The 22,289-nt window shown below is 35.0% G+C and overlaps 1 protein-coding gene across 36 annotated transcripts in view; it reads right to left on the bottom strand.

The window, feature by feature from the left end:
* Positions 1-22,289, bottom strand: part of MYO9A (myosin IXA) — a 290,205-nt gene that overhangs the window by 157,779 nt on the left and 110,137 nt on the right. For all 36 annotated transcript variants that reach the window (XR_011527256.1, XR_011527254.1, XM_070576153.1 and 33 more), the window contains 3 exons: positions 13,207-13,328; positions 7,186-7,327; positions 1,665-1,860 (listed from right to left, as the gene is read on the bottom strand). Coding sequence is in view for 34 of the 36 variants with exons in the window: in XM_070576153.1 (XP_070432254.1) it covers positions 1,665-1,860; positions 7,186-7,327; positions 13,207-13,328 (460 nt within the window). In the remaining 2 variants the exon portion in view is untranslated. The remainder of the gene's footprint in view (positions 1-1,664; positions 1,861-7,185; positions 7,328-13,206; positions 13,329-22,289) is intronic.

Here is a 22,289-nt window from a genome sequence, read left to right as displayed (position 1 = left end):
AACCTAGATGGTAGTTCCAGAGGTGTCTCATTTTGTGATAATTCTCTAAGCTATATCTTTTTGTTTTGCACACTTTTCTATATGCACGTTATATCCCAGAATAAAAGAGTTTTCACAAAAAGTTTATTATATTGAAGCTCTATGTTGGCCAGAAAGAAAAGCTAGATTAGAAAACAAAAAGAATCTAGAAATTATCAAAGTAGAGATTAAATAAAGGTTCAGTTTGCTGATTACAATAACATTGAATGTCTTTGCCCAAATTGATAATAATATACAAACAACCAACTTTCACAAATAATATTTTACATGCCAAAGGAGCATACAGAGAATGTGAATAACTTTTACAGAAAACAATATATTTAATAGTAAATACAAAAATCTTAGCAGGATACTTAATTTTCAAAATTTATAGGTCACTGTAATAAATAAGAATGTACCTTAAAAGAAAAACTTTTCCTCATGTTTATTGCAAAGACAGCCTCTGAGAAATAACTTTGTAAAAGGCAAAGCAGGTTTAAGCTATTTCTTTTATTTTCCAAAAAACTACAATTCTGTCTACAAAGGCCAGTTTGCATATATCATAAGCTGAAAAATATTTCTACGTTCAATTAGTTTTGCCACTCAATTTTAGGAATACAATCTTCCAAATACACTTATTCATTTGAAATATATACAAGTTGAATTCAGAGTTTTACTGCTAGTGCACATGCCAAAAAGCCATAAAAGTAAGTCTGGGAGTCCTGAAAGCACAGGTGTGCCCTAGCTCACTTCTACTGAAGCTTCTCTGGGCAGAAAATTTTATTTTAAATGACTATATATATATTAGAAAATCCTCACTAGGCAGCAATGGTCTATTTAAGGCTAGAGCTACAGCAAGCAACAGTGTGGTTTTCAGTAGGTAACAACTGCTTAGGAAGATACTTTCCTACAGAATGTGAAATGGGATATTTTATAATTTAAGAGGAGGCACACAGAAAAAGGAACCTGCTCTATCCATTTCTAAATTTCCAAGTGAAATCCAATGAACTGAGTTAAGGGTAAGAGGGAAAAATAAATTAACACTTCATAAACAGATACTTTACATGTATTATCTGATTTTACCCCTATAATTTTGAAGGTAGTATTTACACTCCAAGAAAAATTGCTAATAGTCACAAAATCAGTCAGGAGAAGAGATAACACTTGATTGATTACTGAAGTGGGTTATCTCCACTACCTTATACTACACCTCCATCCTAATTTTTCTGTCTCCTGATTTATGCTTCCACATTAAATTATGTTTCATCTGTAGTAAAAAACTATGGCATAAGAAGCAAACAGAGAAAGGTATCAATAATAAATTCTATATAATTAAATGATAATTCTAATTTCACTTTTTGCTTAAAAATCACATCAATGTCTTACTGACTGCCTACTAAATACCAGGTGCTTTACACTCATTATTCCTATCAGTATTTATTAATAAAAATGTACCAACACATATATACACACATACACCAACATCCACTTAACTCAATCATATAAAACTCACTAGAACTCATTAGGTCTTAAACATATTAGGGTATGGTAAGAAAAGAGAACAGAATAAAATTATGTCTCTACTCCTTAGACAGGTAAAAAACTAAAAGAAGCAGCATGGTAGAATACTAATATCTACTGCTTACCAGTTTTTCTCTGAATGTGTCTTTTCCCAGCTTCCCTGAAAGCAACCACGGCTCTGAAAAAAGCTCGGAGAACTGCCCATCGGAAAACAGCTACGGGATCAATTCCAATCATCCCAGAGATAAATGCATTCTTGCTACTTCTCAGAAGAGCTACAATGTCAGGGCGCATATGATCTGTATTTTTTTCCCGGAAATCCTACATGAAAAAAGTACTAGTGTTATTGTTGAAAAGATGATTAAACCAAGAAGATAATGAGTGACCAAGGACTAAGGACTACAACAAGTGATTTCTATTCTAGGTAGCTAACCAGACCAGATATCTTCTATAAAGTCCCATCCAACCCTAAAACTACTGAATTCTATAATACATTTAGATTAGAACGAATATTCCACAATTTTCTTGCAGCTAGTTAAACACTGCTGAAGGAGAGCCTCTCTGAAGCAGTATCACATAAAATGATGAGAGAGGTGAATAACAAAAACGAGCCAGATTTGAGAAGACCAGGAACAGCATTCCAAGAAAAGGGAACACCTACTAACTATAGGTGGTAATGAGTTGGACAAGTTAGGAGAAAAGCAGTAAAACCAGGGGCTGGAGCATTCTGGGCAAGGGTGAGAGTAATAGAAGATGAGGCAAATAAATAAGCTATCCTTTTATCCTTTATGTAAGCTGGAGTTAGGAGTTTGGATTTTATTCAAAGGTAAAAGAAAACCACTAGAAGGGTAATGACATGAGCTAACTGGTGTTTTATAAATACCACTAGTTGCTGCAGAGGGAAAGAATTCTACAAAGAATGGAGAAAGGGAGATCAGCTATTACAATATTCCAGATAAGAGCTGACAGTGACTTGGACTATGTCAGTGGTAATACGGAAAGGGAAAATAGTTACCATATTTGGGATATGTTTTAGAGGTAAGGGCAGAGGACTTGCTGGTGGATTACGGCATGGTGAGAGAATGAGGGAATTAGGTTAATGCCTCTATTTTGGGTTTGAGTAACTAGGTATATGGAGGTGCTATATACTGATGTGGAGAAGACTAGAAAAGAAAGAAGGAGATAGGAAATGAGGATCAAGAGATCAGTTTTGTCCAAGTGAAGTTTGAGATGATGAGGATAATGATAATGATAATAGCAAATAACATTTATTGAGAGGTTAATATGTGTGTGGCACTCTTAAGCATTTTATATTTTATATTGTCTCATTTAAGCTCATTTCATCCTCCTAACAACTCCTTGATGTAGATATTATTCCTATTTTATAGATGAGGAAACTGAGACACAGAGAGGTTAACTATCTTGGCCCCTATCACACGGTAAGTGGAAGAACAGATATTGAAACACAACCATTCATAACCACCAAACTATGTCTGCATACAGACATCAAGCAGGCAGATGGACATACATGTTGAGAGTTCTATAGAGAATTCAAAAAATACATCTGCATGTCTCAGCATACAGATTTTTTAAGTTGGATAATATTACCTAAGGACTATAAATAGGCAGTAAAAAACACCTGCCAATGCGAGTTGAAAGGTATAGAACACAAGAAAATGGTTTAAAATACCCCACAGAAAGAGAGGGCAAGAATTTTACACTCCTGGAAGAAGGTCCCAGACTGATACATACTGTTTAGGCATTACAACCACACCTAGATGGAAGGATTAAAACTTGGCGAGTAAATCACTCCATGTTGGTGTAGCTTCATAGAACAACTCTAACTCAGAATTCTATGAGGAGTGTGACTGTATGACATTATCTACCCTCATGTCCAGAAGACAGCTTGGATTCATCCTATTACCTTTAGGGCTTTCCTTTCCTAATTCTTCATTGTTCTCCTGAGAATAGGGAAAAAGGGGAAACAAGCCAGAAGTCTTGGTCTTTAGCTTGTCCCTAAATACCCTCTGAGCAAAAGTATGTATTATAAAAGTTAACAAAACTGAGTAAGAATTTTCAAATCCAAATCGTTGTCACCACCACCACCATCACCATCATCATCAATTAACACCTTCCAAGGGCAGACAAGATGGCAGGCACTAAGTTAAGCACTATACACAATTTACCCAATTCTAAATAAAGTAGAATCAATTATAAATCATACTTTACTGATAAGTAAACAGAGAGGTAAAGAAGCTTGCCGAAGTACTGACGCAGGAAATGAAACACCGGTCTGCCCTACTCCAAAGACCATCCCATCCTATTCTAAAATTCTTTTCCATGATGATTGTCAAATGTTGACAGAGACCTTCATTTTTCAAATGTAATGCTCTCATCTCTCTGTCTTCACATTTCTAGATTTCTTAAGTACATGTCATAAACAAATCACATTATTCTTCTTGAAACTCTTTTCTCCTGATTTCTATAACACATTTTGTGATTTACTACTTACCTCATGTGCTGCCCCTTCTTAATCCCCACTGCTGGTTCCATACTGGAGATTCTTATGGTTTTATCTTGTGTACTCTTATTTTTTTCACTCAATCATCTTACATCAGGTGATCTCAACCATAATTATGGCTTTAAACACTATCTATATGATGAGGCCCAAATTAGATCTTTCTTGTTATGTCTGAGATCCATTTATACATCTTAAAAGAATCTCAAACTTGCTTGAGAATGTGTAAGACTAGTATTACTTAAATGTTTGGAAGCATTCACCAGAGAAACCACGTGGGCCTGGAATTTCCTTTATGGAAAAGTTTTAAAATTGATTCAAATTATTTAACAGACATAGGATTTTCAGGTTTTCATATATCTTCTGGTGTCAGTTTTGGTAATGTGTGTTTTTCATGGAATTTTCCACTTTATGTTGTCAAATTTACTAGCAAAGTATGTTCATATCCTTTTAATATCTGTAGGGTATGCAGTTAAGCCCCCCTTGTCATTTCTGATATTTATAACTTGTGAATCTCTTTTTTCCTATTATTAGTTACTTTCCATTACCTTTTACTCATATTATTTTCTGTTATCCTTTTAAGGAACTAACTTTTGGCTTTGTTAATTTCTCTATTATATGTTTGCTTTCTATTGCATTCATTTTTTGTCTTCTCTTTATTATTTCCTTCTTCTAATTTTCTGGGGTTTAATTTGCTGTTCTTTTCCTAGTTTCTTGACATGGAAGTTTAGATAATTACTTTTCAACCATTCTTCCTTTCTATTATATGCATTTAAAGTTATAAGTCATTGTTTAAATGCACCCTACAAATTGTGATATGTTGTATTTTCATTAATGTTCCATTCAAAATATTATCATTTTAATTGTGATTTCTTTTTTGATTCATGGGTTACAATAGAAGAATTTGCTTAATTTCTAAATATTCAAAGACTATCTAGTTATCTTGATGATATGCCAATTGGGTCAGTTGTTTAATAATGCTGTTCAATTTTTCTGTTTTAATTGATTTTGTGTCTGCTTATTCTGTTAGTTACTGAGAGATATTATTAAAATCTACAATGATGAGGATAGATTTTTCTAGTTCTACTTTTGCTCTTTTTGGTTTATATATATTGAATTGAAGTCAGTAGGTAGATATAACTTTTGACAATTAGGATAGTGGTTACCTTTGGGTTGGGGAGAATGAGCTGGGAAGAGGCATGAACAAAATCTGTATACTTTAGATTTGTGTACTGGATGCATCTCACTATGTGATTTTAGAGCTCAAGTTTTTTGTTTTTGTTTTAAACTATTTTTTTAAATCTTCTTTTAGAATTGAGATAAAATCGACATATTAACATTGTTTAAGGTATACAACATGTTGATTTGATAGATTTATATATTGCATATGATTACCACTGTAACACTAGCTAACACGTCCATCAAGTCATATAATTATCATTTCTTTTTTGTGACAAGAATATTTAAGATCTGGTCTCTTAACAACTTTGAAGACAATGCTATAATCATGTTAACTATAATCACAATGCTGTGCATTAAATCTTCAGAACTTACTACATCTTCTAACTGCAAATCTGTATCCTTTGCCCAACATCTCCTCAATTCCGCCACCTTCTTGCCCCTGGTAACCACCATTCTACACACTGTTATTCTTAATGTTTGTTCTAAAATCTGTTTTTTCCTGTCATTTTCATCTCAGGAAACAGCACCTCAAATTCACCCATCAGCTATAGCCAGAAGTCACTTATTTACTAAGAATCCATCAATAAGGTCAACTGATTATACCTCCAAAATATATCTCATAATCATTCAGACCTCCTCCATCTCTACTGCCACCCCTGTAGTTCACTTTACTTTAACGTTTCACCTCAACTATTAAGAAAAGCTACCTAATTGATCTCCTGGCTTCCACACTCATCCTCTGCTATGCCTTCTCCTCAAAGTAATCAAAAAAATCTTTTAAAAACACAAATTTTTTACATCCTCTGCTTAAAATATTTTCATGGCTCCCTGTTATAATTTCAACAAAACCCAAACTCCTTTAACCTGGTCTAAAGGCCCTGAAGAACTAATTTGCTATCCATTCTCTGAATTCATTTCATGCCACCTGCTCACTATAATCTAGTTACACAAACCTGTTCTCAATTATTTTAACATATTAAATTCTTTCCTATCTCATGGCCCAGAATATTCATCATCTCAACTCCTCACCAAGTAAATGTTATTTCAGGCCATCTCTCAAAATTTAAGTTTCTCAGAGAGGTGTTCAGGGATCTCCAAATTCAAAACCCACATTTCGCTAATTTCCCTCATAGAACCCACTCATTTATTTATAGCACACAGTTCCATTTATCTATATTATACACACATGCACATGTATATGTGTATATGGAGAGCAAGGAACACATCTATCTACTTTATCACTAGATCATTCCAAACACCAAGCACAGGGTCTGACACATGCTCTTTGTTTAATAAACACTTACTGAATAAATGAATCAGTAATAAATGAATAAGTGATCTTAATTTTGACTCTCATCTCAAGGCGCAGGAGAAAACATACTGCTCAACTATTCCCCATATCATCACTGCCTTGCCTGGGAAATTGTCTTAAATGACAAGTTGAAACATCAAAGGTTGAAGGGTAATGGGCTCACGAATTACAAACAAGAAATGGACAAAATTATGAAGATTCCCTTCCACAGGAGTTAAAGGGTTTCAATATGTTCTTTAGGAGTACGAGTTCACAAACACCTAATGGTGCATGAAGACATGAAGCCTCTGTCAGGTCTCAGGGATGTAGAGAAGAGAAAAATTCAACAAACTATCTAGATGAACTAGTGAGTTTAAGACATAATGATGCAATTTATTCCTTAAGATCTAAAAAGGCCATTAGAATGGACTAGCATCAGGTTTATCTATAAGAGGAAAGCAACAGAAACATCACCTAAGACAGTAATATAATGCAAGTTAGAACCTGAATTTTAGTAATAGCCTTATAAAATGTCTCCAACTGTTACTGATCAAGAGCCTCCACAAACTACAAAGAGGGTATTGTAACTGGGATGGTGATATAGTCAAGAACACATCTCTGCCCTGTATGCATAGCCAACGAGAAATTTACTGACCTTTACTCCATATTTTACTTTCCCGGCATAATGCTTTATGATGAAAGCAGGTTCCATCACAGCTGGAAATTCAATGTAAGAGTTCTCCTCATGTTGATGCTTAAATTTGTCTAGCAGTGTTTGATTTGTAGCCTGTGGAAAGCTGAATTAAAAACAAAAACAAAAACAGTAAAGAAAGATGCAGCACTTAATACACTCTTTTTAAAAAAATACATTATAGGGGGGCCGGCCCCGTGGCTGAGTGGTTAAGTTCGTGCGCTCCACTGCAGGCGGCCCAGGGTTTCGTCAGTTTGAATCCTGGGCGCGGACATGGCACCGCTCATCGAGCCATGCTGAGGCGGCGTCCCATACCACAACTAGAAGGACCAACAACTAAGAACACACAACTATGTACCTGGTGGCTTTGGGGAGAAAAAGGAAAAAAATAAAACCTTAAAAAAAAAAACTAACATTATAATTACATTGCCATCTAATACATTTAGCAAATTACAAAGAGTTTCACCTATATTAACTGACTGTCATAACAAGGTTAAAAGCAAGTATAACAAGAATTGGTGTTCCTATTTTATAGATGAGGGATCAAAAGTTGTGATTTGCCTAAATGCACATTTTGCTAATAGTAGAACAGAAACTAATTTAGGTCTTTAGACAGTCGGCTTAGGTTGCATGGTGCTGTACTACCGTAAAACCTGTAGAATAATAAAAACTAACTCGCATGTTTTTGGAGCTGTGAAAATTAATAAACAGAAACCTCATTAAACTGGAGTCAGGAGGCCAAAAAGGGGAGTTCTCACATTCTACATCGATGACTGCACAGTCCAACAGGAACAGGTTCAGGCCATGAAAGACTCACAAACTCAGCCAATGAAAAGCTACTAGACATGGAGCTCTCAATTCCTCCAATGGACTCTGTTTATAACAGACCTCTCAACTTCCTCTTCCCCTATATAAGAGTTTCTCCTCTCCTTGTTGAGGGGGACTCTCACATAGTTTGCCATGGTTGCAGACTCTGAATTGCATTTTGCTGCTGATCCCCAATAAACCCACTTTTGCTGGAAAAATAACTAGCTGTCTGTTTAAGGTCAACAGGGCCAAGAACTTCCAAAAAGAGAATGATATCTCAATTTGGACAGTTCCTTTAAATCCAGTCATTTTTTGTTTTCCTACTACTTCATATATAAATTAAGTAGTAAGTCTCTTACCTATACAAGTTCCTATATATTTTTCTATCTATTATTATTTCAAATATACATCAACGGGTTTGTACTCACTGATGAGCATTTCACGTCCAAGAATCAAATAATATTTATTGAGATAATTACATAACAGCAAATGCAGACACATAAAAGTACAGAAGAGAAAAAAATCACTAGGGGCTGGAAATAACAAAAAGGTTAACAGAAGATATAGGAGGCAATTATGCGCTAGAATTAAAGGTTGGGAGGAGTTTCAAATAGAGGAAATATCACTAACAGAAAAAGGAGAGAGCAAGTCATCTTTCAGAGAATAGTTTCATTTAATAGCTGGAATTTTAAGAAATAATGTGACATGAGGTTGTAAAGAGGCTGAATACAAGATCTAAGGGGTAAAAAGGATTCCAAAATTACAACAAAAATAATCCATAGTATGTATTGGAATCAGGAAGGATAGCCTTTGGTGTCAGATAGTCATAGTTCAGATTACCAGTTCTATCTGTGACCTTGGGCAAACTAGGTAACCTTCTTTAACAACTGGTTTCCTAACCCATAAAATGAATATAAGGCAGTATCACAGTGCTACTATAATTAAATAACTCTAGTAAACACATCTAACACTAACTGACATCTACGTTTTTATGTTGCCCAAACTGCCATTTTCCTAGTCACCTAGGCCTATTTTTGCATTCAAATACTATCCCTTCTTTAAAACACCTCTACCATCTAGCTCCTCCTCTCCATTCCAGAACTCTAAAGCCATTCTAGAATGGATTACAACCCTTACAATTTCAAACAGAGAATACAGCAACAGCCTCTACAGCCTCAGTGATTCTAATCTAACCCTGTTTCAAGTCACCAAAGTATCAAAATAAATTGTCTCACAATAGTGCTTTAATCATGTGCCTCCTCTACTCAGGAAAATTTATGATCACCCAAAGAGATGGAATCCAGGCTCCTAGGCATAGACCAACCCAAGCTCTGCAAACTTAGGCCTCACTACTCTACAGCAGAATGCTTCTCTTCAGGAAGGATGCTCACCTCATTGTCTCTAGATAAGGGTTTATTTACCTTCCAATCCTCAGAGTAATTGAAAAATTTGTGATTTATTTTTCTCTTACTTTTAAATGGAGACAGGAAATTTTCAAAGGAAGAAGGACAGATATGAGAACAGTTTTATTTTTTTATTTTTATGATTTTTTTTTAAATTGCGGTAACACTGGTTTACAGCATTAGATAAATTTCAGGTGTACATCATTGTATTTCGATTCCTATGCAGATTACATCATGTTCTCCACTCAAAGACTAATTACAGTCCATCATCACACACACGTGCCTAGTCACCGCTTTTGCCCCCCTCCCTCCCCCATTCTCTTCTGGTAACCACCAATCCAATCTCTGTCTCTATGTGTTTGTTTGTTGTTGTTGTTCTCTTCTACTTGTGAGTGAGATCACATGATACTTGACTGTCTCTGACTTATTTCACTTAGCATAATACCCTCAAGGTCCATCTAAGTTGTCATAAATGGCTGGATTTCAACGTTTCTTATGGCTGAGTTGCATTCCACTGGGTATATATATCACATCTTCTTTACCCATTCGTCCCTTGATGGGGACCTAGGTTGTTTCCAAGTCTCGGCTATCGTGAATAATGCTGGAATGAACATAGGGTGCATGTATCTCTACACATTCGTGTTTTCATGTTCTTTGGATAAATACCCAGCAGTGGAATAGCTGGATCGTATGGTAGTTCTGTTCTTAACTTTTGAGGAACCTCCATACTGTTTTCCAGAGTGGTGAGAACAGTTTTTATTCCAAACAAGGAAAGATGGAAAGAAAGCTCACATGTCCTGCATTCAAGAAACATTTATAGATACATACTACATTATCAAGCAAGACTTTAGAACATTTTCAACCTCTCTTTACAGGTACATGGCAGAGGGAAATCAGACATTATTGCTCATTTCAAAGCTCTTCATCTAGTGTTCTCCAAAGGCTATCTGCAAGGGTAGCCTTAGATTAGTGTTGCTATGCATATAAGAAGGACCTCTGGAGCTTTCAAAAATACCAATGCCTGGACCCCACCTCCAGTGATTCTAGTGAATTGATGCTAGGGTAGTGACGTGTCAGTAATATTTACAAGTTCCTCAGGGAATTCTTATGAGCAGGCAAGACTGACAAAATGCTGTCCTAAATGAATGCCCTGATCTTAACTTCAGTTTGTTAAAATACAGCTTCTGATTCAAACGTTTGGGGTGGAATTCTGAGATTACGCATTTCTAACAAGCTTCAAGGTCCGGCCAGAACTGTCAGCATATTACACTTCAAGTACTATAGGTATGAACATCCTATTGATACCTAAATTTGCTTACACTATTTCTCCTTTCTAAATTCCACACTGCATCCTTTAGAATCTAGCTTAAGTAACTTGCCCAAGGTCAAACAACCAGTAGAGAGCAGAGACAAGATTAAACAAGACTTCTGACTTCAAACCCATCCATCTGATACACTATATACACACTGAATGAAGTAGGAACACCACTAGGAATATATTTCATATTATATATTCTTTATAGAACAAAATATTTTTTAGAGAAAAAAATACTCAGTTTAAGTGATTCACAAAATAGCTCTTCCTAAGTATGACTAATTTATTTTCAATTTCTCTTTATAAAGGTACATGGCAGAGGGAAAATATTTCATGCCTTTGCATCTTCTGTGATGTTAAAGCATAGAGATAAAAGTGGTCTATTTACAAGGGGAGGTAATAACAATAGGACTAACTCATAAAGTGATGAAAATAATATTATGATTTATTAAAAATTTTTATGGAAGAGTGAACATAGAAATATAATTGAAGGGATGATTAAGAGGTTATTCAGTCCAGTCTCCAACCTACAACAATATCCTGACAGATGATGCAAAATAATTAGTATAATGGGAAATTTCATTACTTTATGAAGCAACTTGTAATCAGCTCTAATGATTAGAAAGTTCTTCCTTATACTGAGCCAAAATCTGTCTCCCTGTAATTTCTGGCCACATGGCTTAACCCCAGAAGCTTCTGGGTAACAACAAAGAGATGACACTCTCTTCACTTATATCTATGTGATATAAATGGGCATATTTATGTGCATTCAAATACTATCCGTTTCATATATTTATCATATAAATGTGATATAAAAAGGCAACATTTATATCTATGTGAAGTAGCAACTGACCAGAAAAATACAGTCTCTGTATAAGATGTAGACTCAATGAAATTTTGCTTAAAGAATGACAGGCCAAACAAGATCCTTTTGCTCTATTAAAGTTTTAATTATATATCCACTATCTCAATTGCTGCTCACAACCTCCTTAAGACACACAGCAGAGAGCACTATCATTTATCACCATCATTTTCTTTTTGCAAGCAAGAAAACCGAGGACCAAGGATACTAAAAGATTTGCTGAGGGTACTTAATAGAGATGGGATACATCCTGAACTTCTGACTACATAGCCTAAGTATTATGGAAGAAGCAATGTCGGATAATACTTCAAAGTACAAGTTTATTAGTCAGAAATATCTGGAGGGTTTGAATCTCTAGTCCATCATTTACTGCCTATATGACCTTTTTCTCAAATTGCTTAAACTTTTTTGTTCTTTTGTTACCATAAAATAGTTCAAAAAAAAGAACTGTTTATCATTTCATTATCAGCCACAACCATTCTCAACAACAAATATCAAGATCTTTGAAGCTTTCCAGAAATAAAATACACCTGAGCTAAGGTATGCACACAAAGTTAAGAACCACTAACCTTATCATTTTATAAGAGATATATATGTTTCAGGGCATATACAGCAATACAAGAAACTTCTACCCAACTTCGGACACAAACTTAAAATATTTTTTGTGTTAACCACATTTTTACTCATTTAGATTAATACAGACTGGTGATAGAGTGGGTAGATGTAACTGTCAGCAGTCTCCTTGCTAATATATTTGGCATTCCTCCATATTATATATCTATGTAACAATTATGAGTATTTACAGCATATTAATCGTGTGACATATAACTTACCATACAATCCAGGATAACTAAACTGGACAAGAGGCATAAACTTTAAATTCTCCCATGCAAACCTGATGTATGGTCATCCTACCTATGATATTAAATCCCCAGTATTTTATATTCTAGTTTAATGAGTAAATATTAAGCTGGGAATCAGGTGACCTAATTCAATTTCTAAGTACTTTATTAAAGAGCCACAGAAAACCTACTAATACTCCATCACTTTGATTTCTTCAATTCCAGATCTGCCATCTCTTAGGATAATTTAACTATAAATACTTTATAGAGCACTGAGAACACTCTGGAGGATGCTATATGAATCTTTATTTCTAAAGCTTATATATAAGTTTGATATATTGAACAGTGTTGACAAGAAATGGCAAACAATTGGCATATATTGCCACTTATCACCTGCACAGACATGGCAGACATCACTAATCTGTAATGATATTCTTTTCTGCTAAATTTGAAAACTGCAAATAGATATCATATCTAAAACTCAATTCAAGAAGAGAGGAACACTTAACGACAACAAAATGGCAACAAATTTAACATCAAAGTGACTCTGTAGAAGAAATCTGGAAAAACTTAAGGAAAAATGAGTTTAGAAGTGAAGTCTACCCAATTTTCCTAGAAACACAAAAACACATGCAAAAAATGCAAACAAGGGAAACTTTGGCTCTTCATTTAATAAGGTAAGAAGAAAGTTTAGGACTTCAGAAGACATGAAAAGCCCAAATGGCCAATAACAAAATTGAAAAGAATCATACTCACTTGCTTTCTTCATCTAAAAGATGGAGCAGTCCTGTTGGCTTCTTGCTAATAAGATTTATGCAACAAGTATTATCAATATAATCTATATTGTGCCAGCTGATACCTTCAGTTCTATATTCCTCCTAGGAAATAAATTAACAACTTATTCATCTTGCAGAAAATAACAGATATATGATGATAAAGGCTACAAAGCTTTTACCAGGCTTAAAAGAATAGTCTAACTTTTCTCTTTTCAATCAATAATCCAGACAATAAAATAATGTATAATTTGTTGTATAAAATCCTGATAGAATATATGTCTGTCTTCCTTAACATGCAATCAAAATTTTTTATTCAAATCCTATTTGGGATACCATTCAGATCAAAATTGAGGGCTGATTTGTTTTAGCCACACTATCTGATGACTGCACTAAGAAAAAATACAAAACGAAGAGGGGCTGGTCCCATGGTTTAGTGGTTAAGTTTGGTATGCTCCGTTTCAGCAGCCTGGGCTCAGTTCCCAGGAACGGACCTACATCACTTGTCAGCAGCCATGCTGTGGCAGCACCCATACACAAAGTAGAGGAAGATTGGCACAGACGTTAGCTCAGGGTGAATCTTCCTCAAGCAAAAGGAGGAAGATTGGCAAAAGATGCTAACTCAGGGTGAATCTTTCTCAGCAAAAAAAATAAAAATAAATAATATGAAGAAGCCTAATCTCTCCCACATGACTCTAAGCCATCAAAAAGGACTATTTGTCAGATCATCAGCAATGAATTTAATGAAACAATGTCTGGGGAAAGTGGAAAACCATCACCTCCAGTAATCACTGATATAAATCATATGGAATCCATACATACTTAATTTTGGCAAAATAAAACCCTTAGCATATTTTCCCAAAAAGGGGTGGAGGTGGGGGTTTCAAATTCCAAGATTAAAAAACTCAAAGCTCAGGCCTTTAAGTAACTACTCAAAACCCTTTACGAAGCCCCCATTATTTCTTACTTTTTCTTTGTCCTGGGAAATATTCTTTGACTCATCCCTGTGATGCTTGTACTTTTAAACTGTTTTTCAGAAAGATGCCTCTGACAATCTAAAAGAGATAATTCTCTACACTGCAGTGATATTTAGGCACCAAGTAAATATCCTGTTCACCTGATGGTTTTAGTATTCACTGATAACACTCGCACACTTCTCTGCAAAATGGTGGTTTTGCAAAATCGTGATTTTGTAATTTATCATTTTTTAGTAGTATTATTATCCTATAAAGAAAAATGGGCCCTAGTATAAACTATAGTTACTCTAATTGGGAAAGGTAAATGCTTATTTCTTTCCTTTTAATTAACAATTTCACAAGTAAGTAATTGCTATGTAAAGGTCACCCCAAGTGGCAGTAGGCAAGATTTATTTTTCTCTTTCTTTTTTCTTGTAGCATGGATCAAAAGCGTACTAGACAGTACAGGCATATGGATGTTTGTAGACATTATCAGCAATCCAAAATCTCTCCTCATTCCCTCTTCCCAATGACAATTCAGACATTCTTGCCCAAAGTTTATTATCTCAACTTCTAATACCACTGAAAAGATTTGCCTGTCTATAAATATTATATAAATAGAATCATACAATACATACTCTTTTCATCTGGCTTTTTTTCTTTTTATTCAACATTATATTTCAGAGACACATCCATCTTGTAGGATGCATCTAAAGTTCATTGATTTTAACTGCTGTAGAACACGGGTTGTGGAACACCAGAATACCTCATTTATGCATTATTTATGGCTGCTTTCTCAATATAACAGCAAAGCTGAGACCATAGGGCCTAGACAACCCAAAAGACTTATTTATCTGGTCCTTTACAGAAAAAGCATGCCAAAATCTACTAAAGGGCATCAGTTCTCAAACTTTAATGTACAAAAGAATTACAGAGAGCTTGTTAAAACACAGACTGCTAGGACCCATGCCCAGAAGTTCTGAATAAGTAGGTACAGAGTGGGGTCCGGTATTTACATTTCTAACAAGTTCCTACGTAATGCTGATGCTACCAGAAAGGGACGGTAAGGGAAGAATAACACTTTGAGAACCAACGCTATAGAGTATTTATATACAATTTATTTACCCATAGTACTATTAACAGACATTACAATTATTCCCAACTTTTGGCCATTAAAAATAATGTCATTATGAACATTTCTGCACAAAACTTCCGGCGTGTATTTATACACATGTGGAGAAAACACAGGCTTACAAACTACACATGTATAACCTCAGCAGATACTGCCAAACAGCTTTCTAAAGTGGCTGTACCAATTTATGCACCTACCATCAGTGTACGGGACTTGCCTGTGCATAGTATCTTATACTTGTATTTTCGGTCTTTTTCATTTTAGTTATTCTGGTGAATGTCAAGGGGTATCTCCCTGCGGTTTTAATTTTAATTTCCCTAATGACTAATAAGTGAAAACTCTCCTATGTTTACTACCCATTTGGATGCCCTCATGTGCCTATGTTCATGATTAAAAAACTCTTAAGAAACATCCTTGCCTTGTTCCAATCTTAGGGGGAAAGCATTCAGTCTGTTTCCAGTAAGTATAACATTAACTGTAGGTTTTTTGTAAATGCCCTTTATCAGAAAGTCCCCTCCAAACCTAGTTTACCAACGCTTTTTTTTCTTTTAACATGAATGGATGTGTCATTTTGTCGAATGCTTTTTATACTTCTATTGAGAGCACTATGAGTTTTTTTTCTTCGTTTTGTTAATAGATAAATTAAATTGATTACTGGTTAGATGTAACACACAGTGGGGAAAAAATTCCACTTGGTTCTCACATATTATCTTTTTACGTATCTTGCTGGATTTAGTTGGCTAATATAAGTGTTTAGAAGTTTTGAATCTATGTTTATGAGCGAAACTGACATTAATTTCCACTTCTAAAAATATCCTTGACAGATCTGGATATCAATGTTATCCTGGCCCCCTAAAAAGCATTGAGAATCGTCCCCTTTTATTCTAGTCCACATAAGAATTTATGTCAAACTGATAGTTCTTCTTTCAATCTTGGTAGAATTCACCAATAGAGCCATCTTGGCTTACAATGTTCTTTATGCAAAGGTTTTTAATCAGATATCAAATTTCTTTAATAGTTATAGAATCAGATTTTGTATTTCCTCTGTGTCAGTTTTGCAAAGTTTTTTCCCATAACATTTGACAAGTCTACTTATGGACATAAAGTTGTTTAGTGTATCCTATTGTCTTTTTAATATGTGTAGGATCCACAATGACGTCCTCTTTATCATTGGAAGTCTGGTTATGTCCCTCTGTCTTTGTCTTTGTCTTTGTCTCTGTCTCTCACTCAGATGAATTTCTTGAGGGGTTTATCAACGTTATTAGTCATTTCAAAGTATGACTTTTGACTTTGTTGATCCTCTCCCATGGTATATTTGTTTTTGCTTTTATTTAACTTCCTCTTTTATCTTTATTATTTACTTCTTTCTTCTTTCCTTCACTTCAGTTTGCTGATCTTTTTCCAATTTGTTGCAAGGGATACTTAGATCATTGCTGTTCAACCATAAAACGTTCTAACACCTATAAAGTCTTCCTCTAAATACAACTTTAGACACATTCTACAAGTTTTAATATGTAACGTTCATTAAGTTCAATGCATTTTCTAATTTTTCAACCTCTAGGGTACTTGGAAGTACATTTCTTAATTTTTAGTCATACAAATATTTTCCAGTCATCTTTTTTTCTTTTGGTTTCTGGCATAATTTCATTATGGTATTAAAATCTGTGTGATTTTGATCCTTTGAAAGTTGACCCTTGTTTTATGGTCCAGTATATGAACAAATTTTATAAAGTTTTTGCAATTATCTACATATGTCAAGTAAGTCTTTGCTTTAAAATTCTTCTATGTCCTTATTTGATACAGACCATAGGCCCAGGGAAACTGGCATTCTGACCTGAAGGGCAGGCAGGATTAGGTATCCACAAAAGCACCCACCCTCAACCTACCCACCCTCAACCTCTGGGTGTTTTAAATCTGCTATATCCTTACTAATTCTTTTGCCTGCTTATTCTATCAGATATTCAGGAAGGTATGTTAAAATATTCCACCAAAATTGCAAAAATATGTTTCTTTTTTAGTCATTAACTTGTGTTTTATATACCTTGAGGCAATGTTAGGTACCTATAAATTCTGAATTATATACTTCCTGATGAACTGATTCTTATAGCATTATCAAATATTCCTTTTTATTTCTAGCAGTGCTTAAAATATGATACTAATACAGCTATACCACTTCTTTTTTTGTTGTTTGCTAAATCTTTTTCCATCCTTTTACTTTTAACCTTTCTGTATGCTCATGTTTAAAGTGTCTTTCTCATAAGCAGCAATTTAGTTTTGTCTTATATCCAGTCTGACAACCTTTGGCTTCTAGCTGGAGCAATTAATCTATTTATACTTAACGCAATCAGTGATAGTTGTGGGATTAAATCAACCATCTTACCATTTGCTATTTGTCCTGCTTTCTTAGTATTGCTTTTATTCTTCTTTCTCGTTTTCTTTTGGATTACTAGAGTTGTTTTTACTCTACTTACTCCCTATATTAACTTGACAATTCTATATTCTTTTACTATTTGGTGGTTATCCTAAAATCATAATATACATCCTTAACTTATCAATATCTATCAGAAAAAAATCTTCTACCACTTGGCATTTAATACAAAGATCTTAGAATACTTTAAATTCCATGTACTCCCTTCCTGACTTGAATGCTATCATACTCATGTATTTTAGTTTAACATAAACATTAAACAACAAAAGGTATTTTACCTTTGCCTTATTTAGTTAATATTCAATTTAGATTCACCTACTTTTTTACAATGTTTATTACTCTTCATTCATTCCTGACTCTCTGAGCTAAAATGGGGATAATTTAGAAACTGTCCAAATAACATACTTCAGTTTTAAGGAAAATACCCCACTGTCTTCTGACATCCACTGTTTCCCCCGAAAGACTGACTTCTAGTCTTATTGTTGTTTCTTTAAGGGTACTGTTTTCACCCCCACTCTGGCTGCTTCTCAGATTTTTTTTTGCTTGGCTTTGGTTTACCATATGGTTGTCTTTGTACTTCATGCTTTAGATTCTTAGAGCTTCTCAAATGTGTGCTTGTCGGACTTTTTTGGTTTGCGTTTTAAGTTTTGGGAAGTTCTCAACCACCACCTTTTCAAATATGGCTTCTATTTTGTTCTCTTTCTTTACCTCATATACATCTTTACAGAATTCCTGTTACATATATGTTAGACCTTTTCATCATACCCCCATATGTCTTTTATACTATCTTTATTCTCCTTTTTTACCTTTATCCATCAGGCTGGGTATTTTCTTCTGGCCTATCTTCCAAGTCACTAATTTTCTCTTAAGCTCTATCTAACTAACTATTTAAAACTATCATTGTGTTCTTAATTTTACTCTATTTTTTAGCTCTAGATTTTCCTAAATTTGGGATTTTTTTTTCCTTCTTCTTCTTCTCCCCAAAGCCCCCCAGTACATAGCTGTCTATTCTAGTTGTGAGTGCCTCTGGTTGTGCCATGTAGGACGCCGCCTCAGCACAGCCTGATGAGCATGCCACATCCGCACCCAGGATCTGAACTGGTGAAGCACTGGGTGGCCAAAGCAGAGTGCGCAAACTTAACCACTCAGCCATGGGGATGGCCCCCAGGATTTTTTTTTTTTTAACAGTTTGTAGTTCTTTAATAAAAATACCACTTTCCAAAAAAATTTCTTAAAACCATTGTTACTTTAAAGTTCATGTCTGACAACATCATTATCTGAATCCCCTATGATACTGTCTATTGTCTCCTTTCTGTTGGTTTTCATTCATGTTGGTTTCCTTTCTTATATGTCTTTAAAAAAAAATTCTGTTAAAAATTTGAATGCTGGATCTTCTATTTGAAAAAACTACAGAGGTAATTTCAGCACTAGGATGATCTCTTCCTCTGCTGGAGATTAAATTTGCTCTTGACAGGTGGCTAAGAACACTACAAATACTATGCTATTTTAACCCAATCAGAAACTGAGATGATTTTAAACTGGGCTTCAGCCCCTATGATGCCTGATCTATTTCTGTTTTACCTTTACTCCTAAGATATAACCTTTAGAGGCCTCTACCTAAATCCTGTGGAAGTTAACAGGGAGCACCTCCTTATTCTTAACTCTAGAGAAAACCCTGTTACAGTTCTCAGATTCTCAAAGTCTGGCTCTTTCAAAATCAGTAGCCCTCTACCAGAACAGAGAAATGTCTCCAGAAACAAAGCAGTCCCCAAATGTTGGGCTCATCTCCCTGGGTTAACTTCTTATAGCTCTAAGCCCTGTAAAACTTCACTTATTTGAAGGTACTTTAGTGCATTCAAATATATTTTGTCCAGTTTTTTTAACTGTTCTGCAAGGCAAGTTTGGTAAAAATTTCCCAGTCTGACATCTCCAGAAGTGGGATAGACAAAAGAAAGAATCACTAGATTATGAAGTCCTCCGATAAGATCTTTACACTCTAAATTTTCTATCTTCAAAGCCTAGCACAGTGCCTCACACACAACTGTTATTCAATTTACTGATGAATCAATGACCTGAAGGATAATTCTGAGCAAGTAAAGGAAATTAGAAGACAGCAGTGTTACAAATAATAGAAAATATATATTCAAATCAAAGAAATCTCTTTTAGTCTATCTCTTATTCTCTTATCTCTACTAAGACATTGATTCAGGACTCAGAATCACTCAGCCACACTACTTCAAGTGGCTCATAGATCATGTCCTTCCCTCCATTTCACCTCTCTTCAGTCCATCCTCCACAGTTCCAATTCAAGCCCTCTGCTAAATATGCTTCAAATAGCTCCTCGTTCTCCAAAAGAAAAATTCTAACCTTCTCTGCACCACAAATAAGGCCCACAACTATCTGACCCTAGGCTATTTCATCAAACTTATCTCCCTTCATGTCTCCATCTTTATATCTGGTATTTTAGCTATATTAACTATTTTCAGTTCATCAAAAGTGCCATGCTGTTTCATGCCTTACAGTTTTAAGGATATTGTTACCATTGTTTAAAATATCTTTACTGCACTGACAATTTGGTAAGCTCCACCTTCTCTTCAAAACTAGATTCCAGAATCACACGTGGGAAATCTTCGCAGAAGTTCAGGAACTTCTTATCAACTTTTCTTTTATATCACAACATTACCTTATATCTGATTATAGTACTTATCCTGAATCACAATTATTATATCTCTCTCCCATCCTATATGGCTATGCATTACTTTTGGAAAAAAGTTAGAGGTGAACATGAGTAATCGGGATTTTCAAGATGTTTCCTCCCAAAGTATCTTTGATACTTTTTTTATTTCTATTGTCTTTTTAAAAAAAATTTTTATCTACTTAACTGATTTTCTATTCAATTGAATTTAACCAATAGTCACTGGGTACCCATCTCACACTAGGTACCAGTGATAGACAAATAAATAAAACACTTAATATTTAAACTGCCTTAAAATCTTTTATTCCCAGCAAATCCATTTTAGATGGAAAAACATGGAGAGAGAGAGAAAGGAAGAAAAAAACAGATGGGATGGGTGAAGAGGTGTAAGGTCTCTAAATTTTCCGTAAACTCTAAACTTTCCATAAATTACATCAAAAACACACCCATCACATCACAAATTACAGAAAAGAATACTGAGACTTGAAAGAAAAGAAAAGATATAGCTTACAATCTAAGTCTTCTGATCCATAATTCCACCACATTGCCCAAAATTATGATACTCAGGGTTGCAAATAAGCAAGGATCACCCACCCCCTACTAGTTTTGAATATGTTTTCCAAGAACTATAAGGTTTTATTTTTATACATGGTTTTTAGGCAAGTTATTTCTTGTGGCTCCTCCATGTCTAATCTAGACTTCTAGAAAAAGTAAGAACAATCTCAGTTCACATTAAGAGAACATTTCTCTTCCTCAAAAGCAATTTAACCAATCTTCTGTTTAACAATCCACAGAGCAATTGATGCCTTACTTTGTAAAATACAGATCACAGGGGCCAGCCCCATGGCCAAGTGGCTAAGTTTGCACACTCCATTTCGACGGCCTGAGGTTCACTGGTTCAGATCCTGGGCACAGACCTACACACCACTCATGAGGCCATGCTGTGGGCGGCATCTCACACAGAAGAGCTAGAATGACTTAAAACTATGATATACAACTATGTACTGGGGCTTTGGGGAGGCAAAAAAAAAAGAGGCAGATTGGCAACAGATGTTAGCTGAGGGCCAATCTTCCTCACCAAAAAAAGCATAAAAAAAAAAAAGAATACAGAACAAAGTCAACAAAATGCTTCCTCCACTCCTCCAACACATATATCCATTTGCAAGAGTTAAAAAATACTAACTTAGCATGATCTAGTTAAAAGAACACTGGACTGAGTGAAGAGATCAATTCCAGCTCGGCTTTTGGTTAAAAGCAAGAATTATGGAGCCAGAATATTAAGGTTTGAGTAATAAAGCCAGAATAAAAACAGTACCTGCCTGATAAATACCAAGCACTACATAAATGTTAGCTAACATTATAACAAGACATACTATCTTTTAACATCTTTTGGAGAGTCTAGCTAAAAGGTTATATATTTAAAAACTTTAAGCATTCATCAAGACGGCCAGGACTAACACTGTCTGTGCTACCGTTAATCAGTCTCTACCACCATTTAAGCAAAACATAGGTGCTTAAAGCTAGGATAGAGGCCAACAAGTCCCAGTGATAAGGAAGATCCTTTTTTTCTTTCTGTTCTAGACCTGTTGTAGTTTTCTCTTCATTTCATTTCTCAATCAATTCCCATGAGTCAAATGTGAACTCTGCTGCTGCTTCTGTCCTCATATACAAACTGAAATTATGAGCTACAATCTCAACTCGTTACTGACTTCCAACTTGGCTTGGAAAAGGAACCAACATCTTCTCTAACCTTGCATTTACCCTAAGAATTCTCATGGAAAATGATGTCTCACTCTTTCTACACTAACTCAATTTGAGCTTCTCACAAGAAATATCTAGTTACCCATTTTGGTCT

Source organism: Equus przewalskii, chromosome 1 (genome assembly GCF_037783145.1).
Source record: "Equus przewalskii isolate Varuska chromosome 1, EquPr2, whole genome shotgun sequence".
Lineage (NCBI taxonomy): Eukaryota > Metazoa > Chordata > Mammalia > Perissodactyla > Equidae > Equus > Equus przewalskii.
This window is presented reverse-complemented; position numbering and strand designations above follow the sequence as displayed.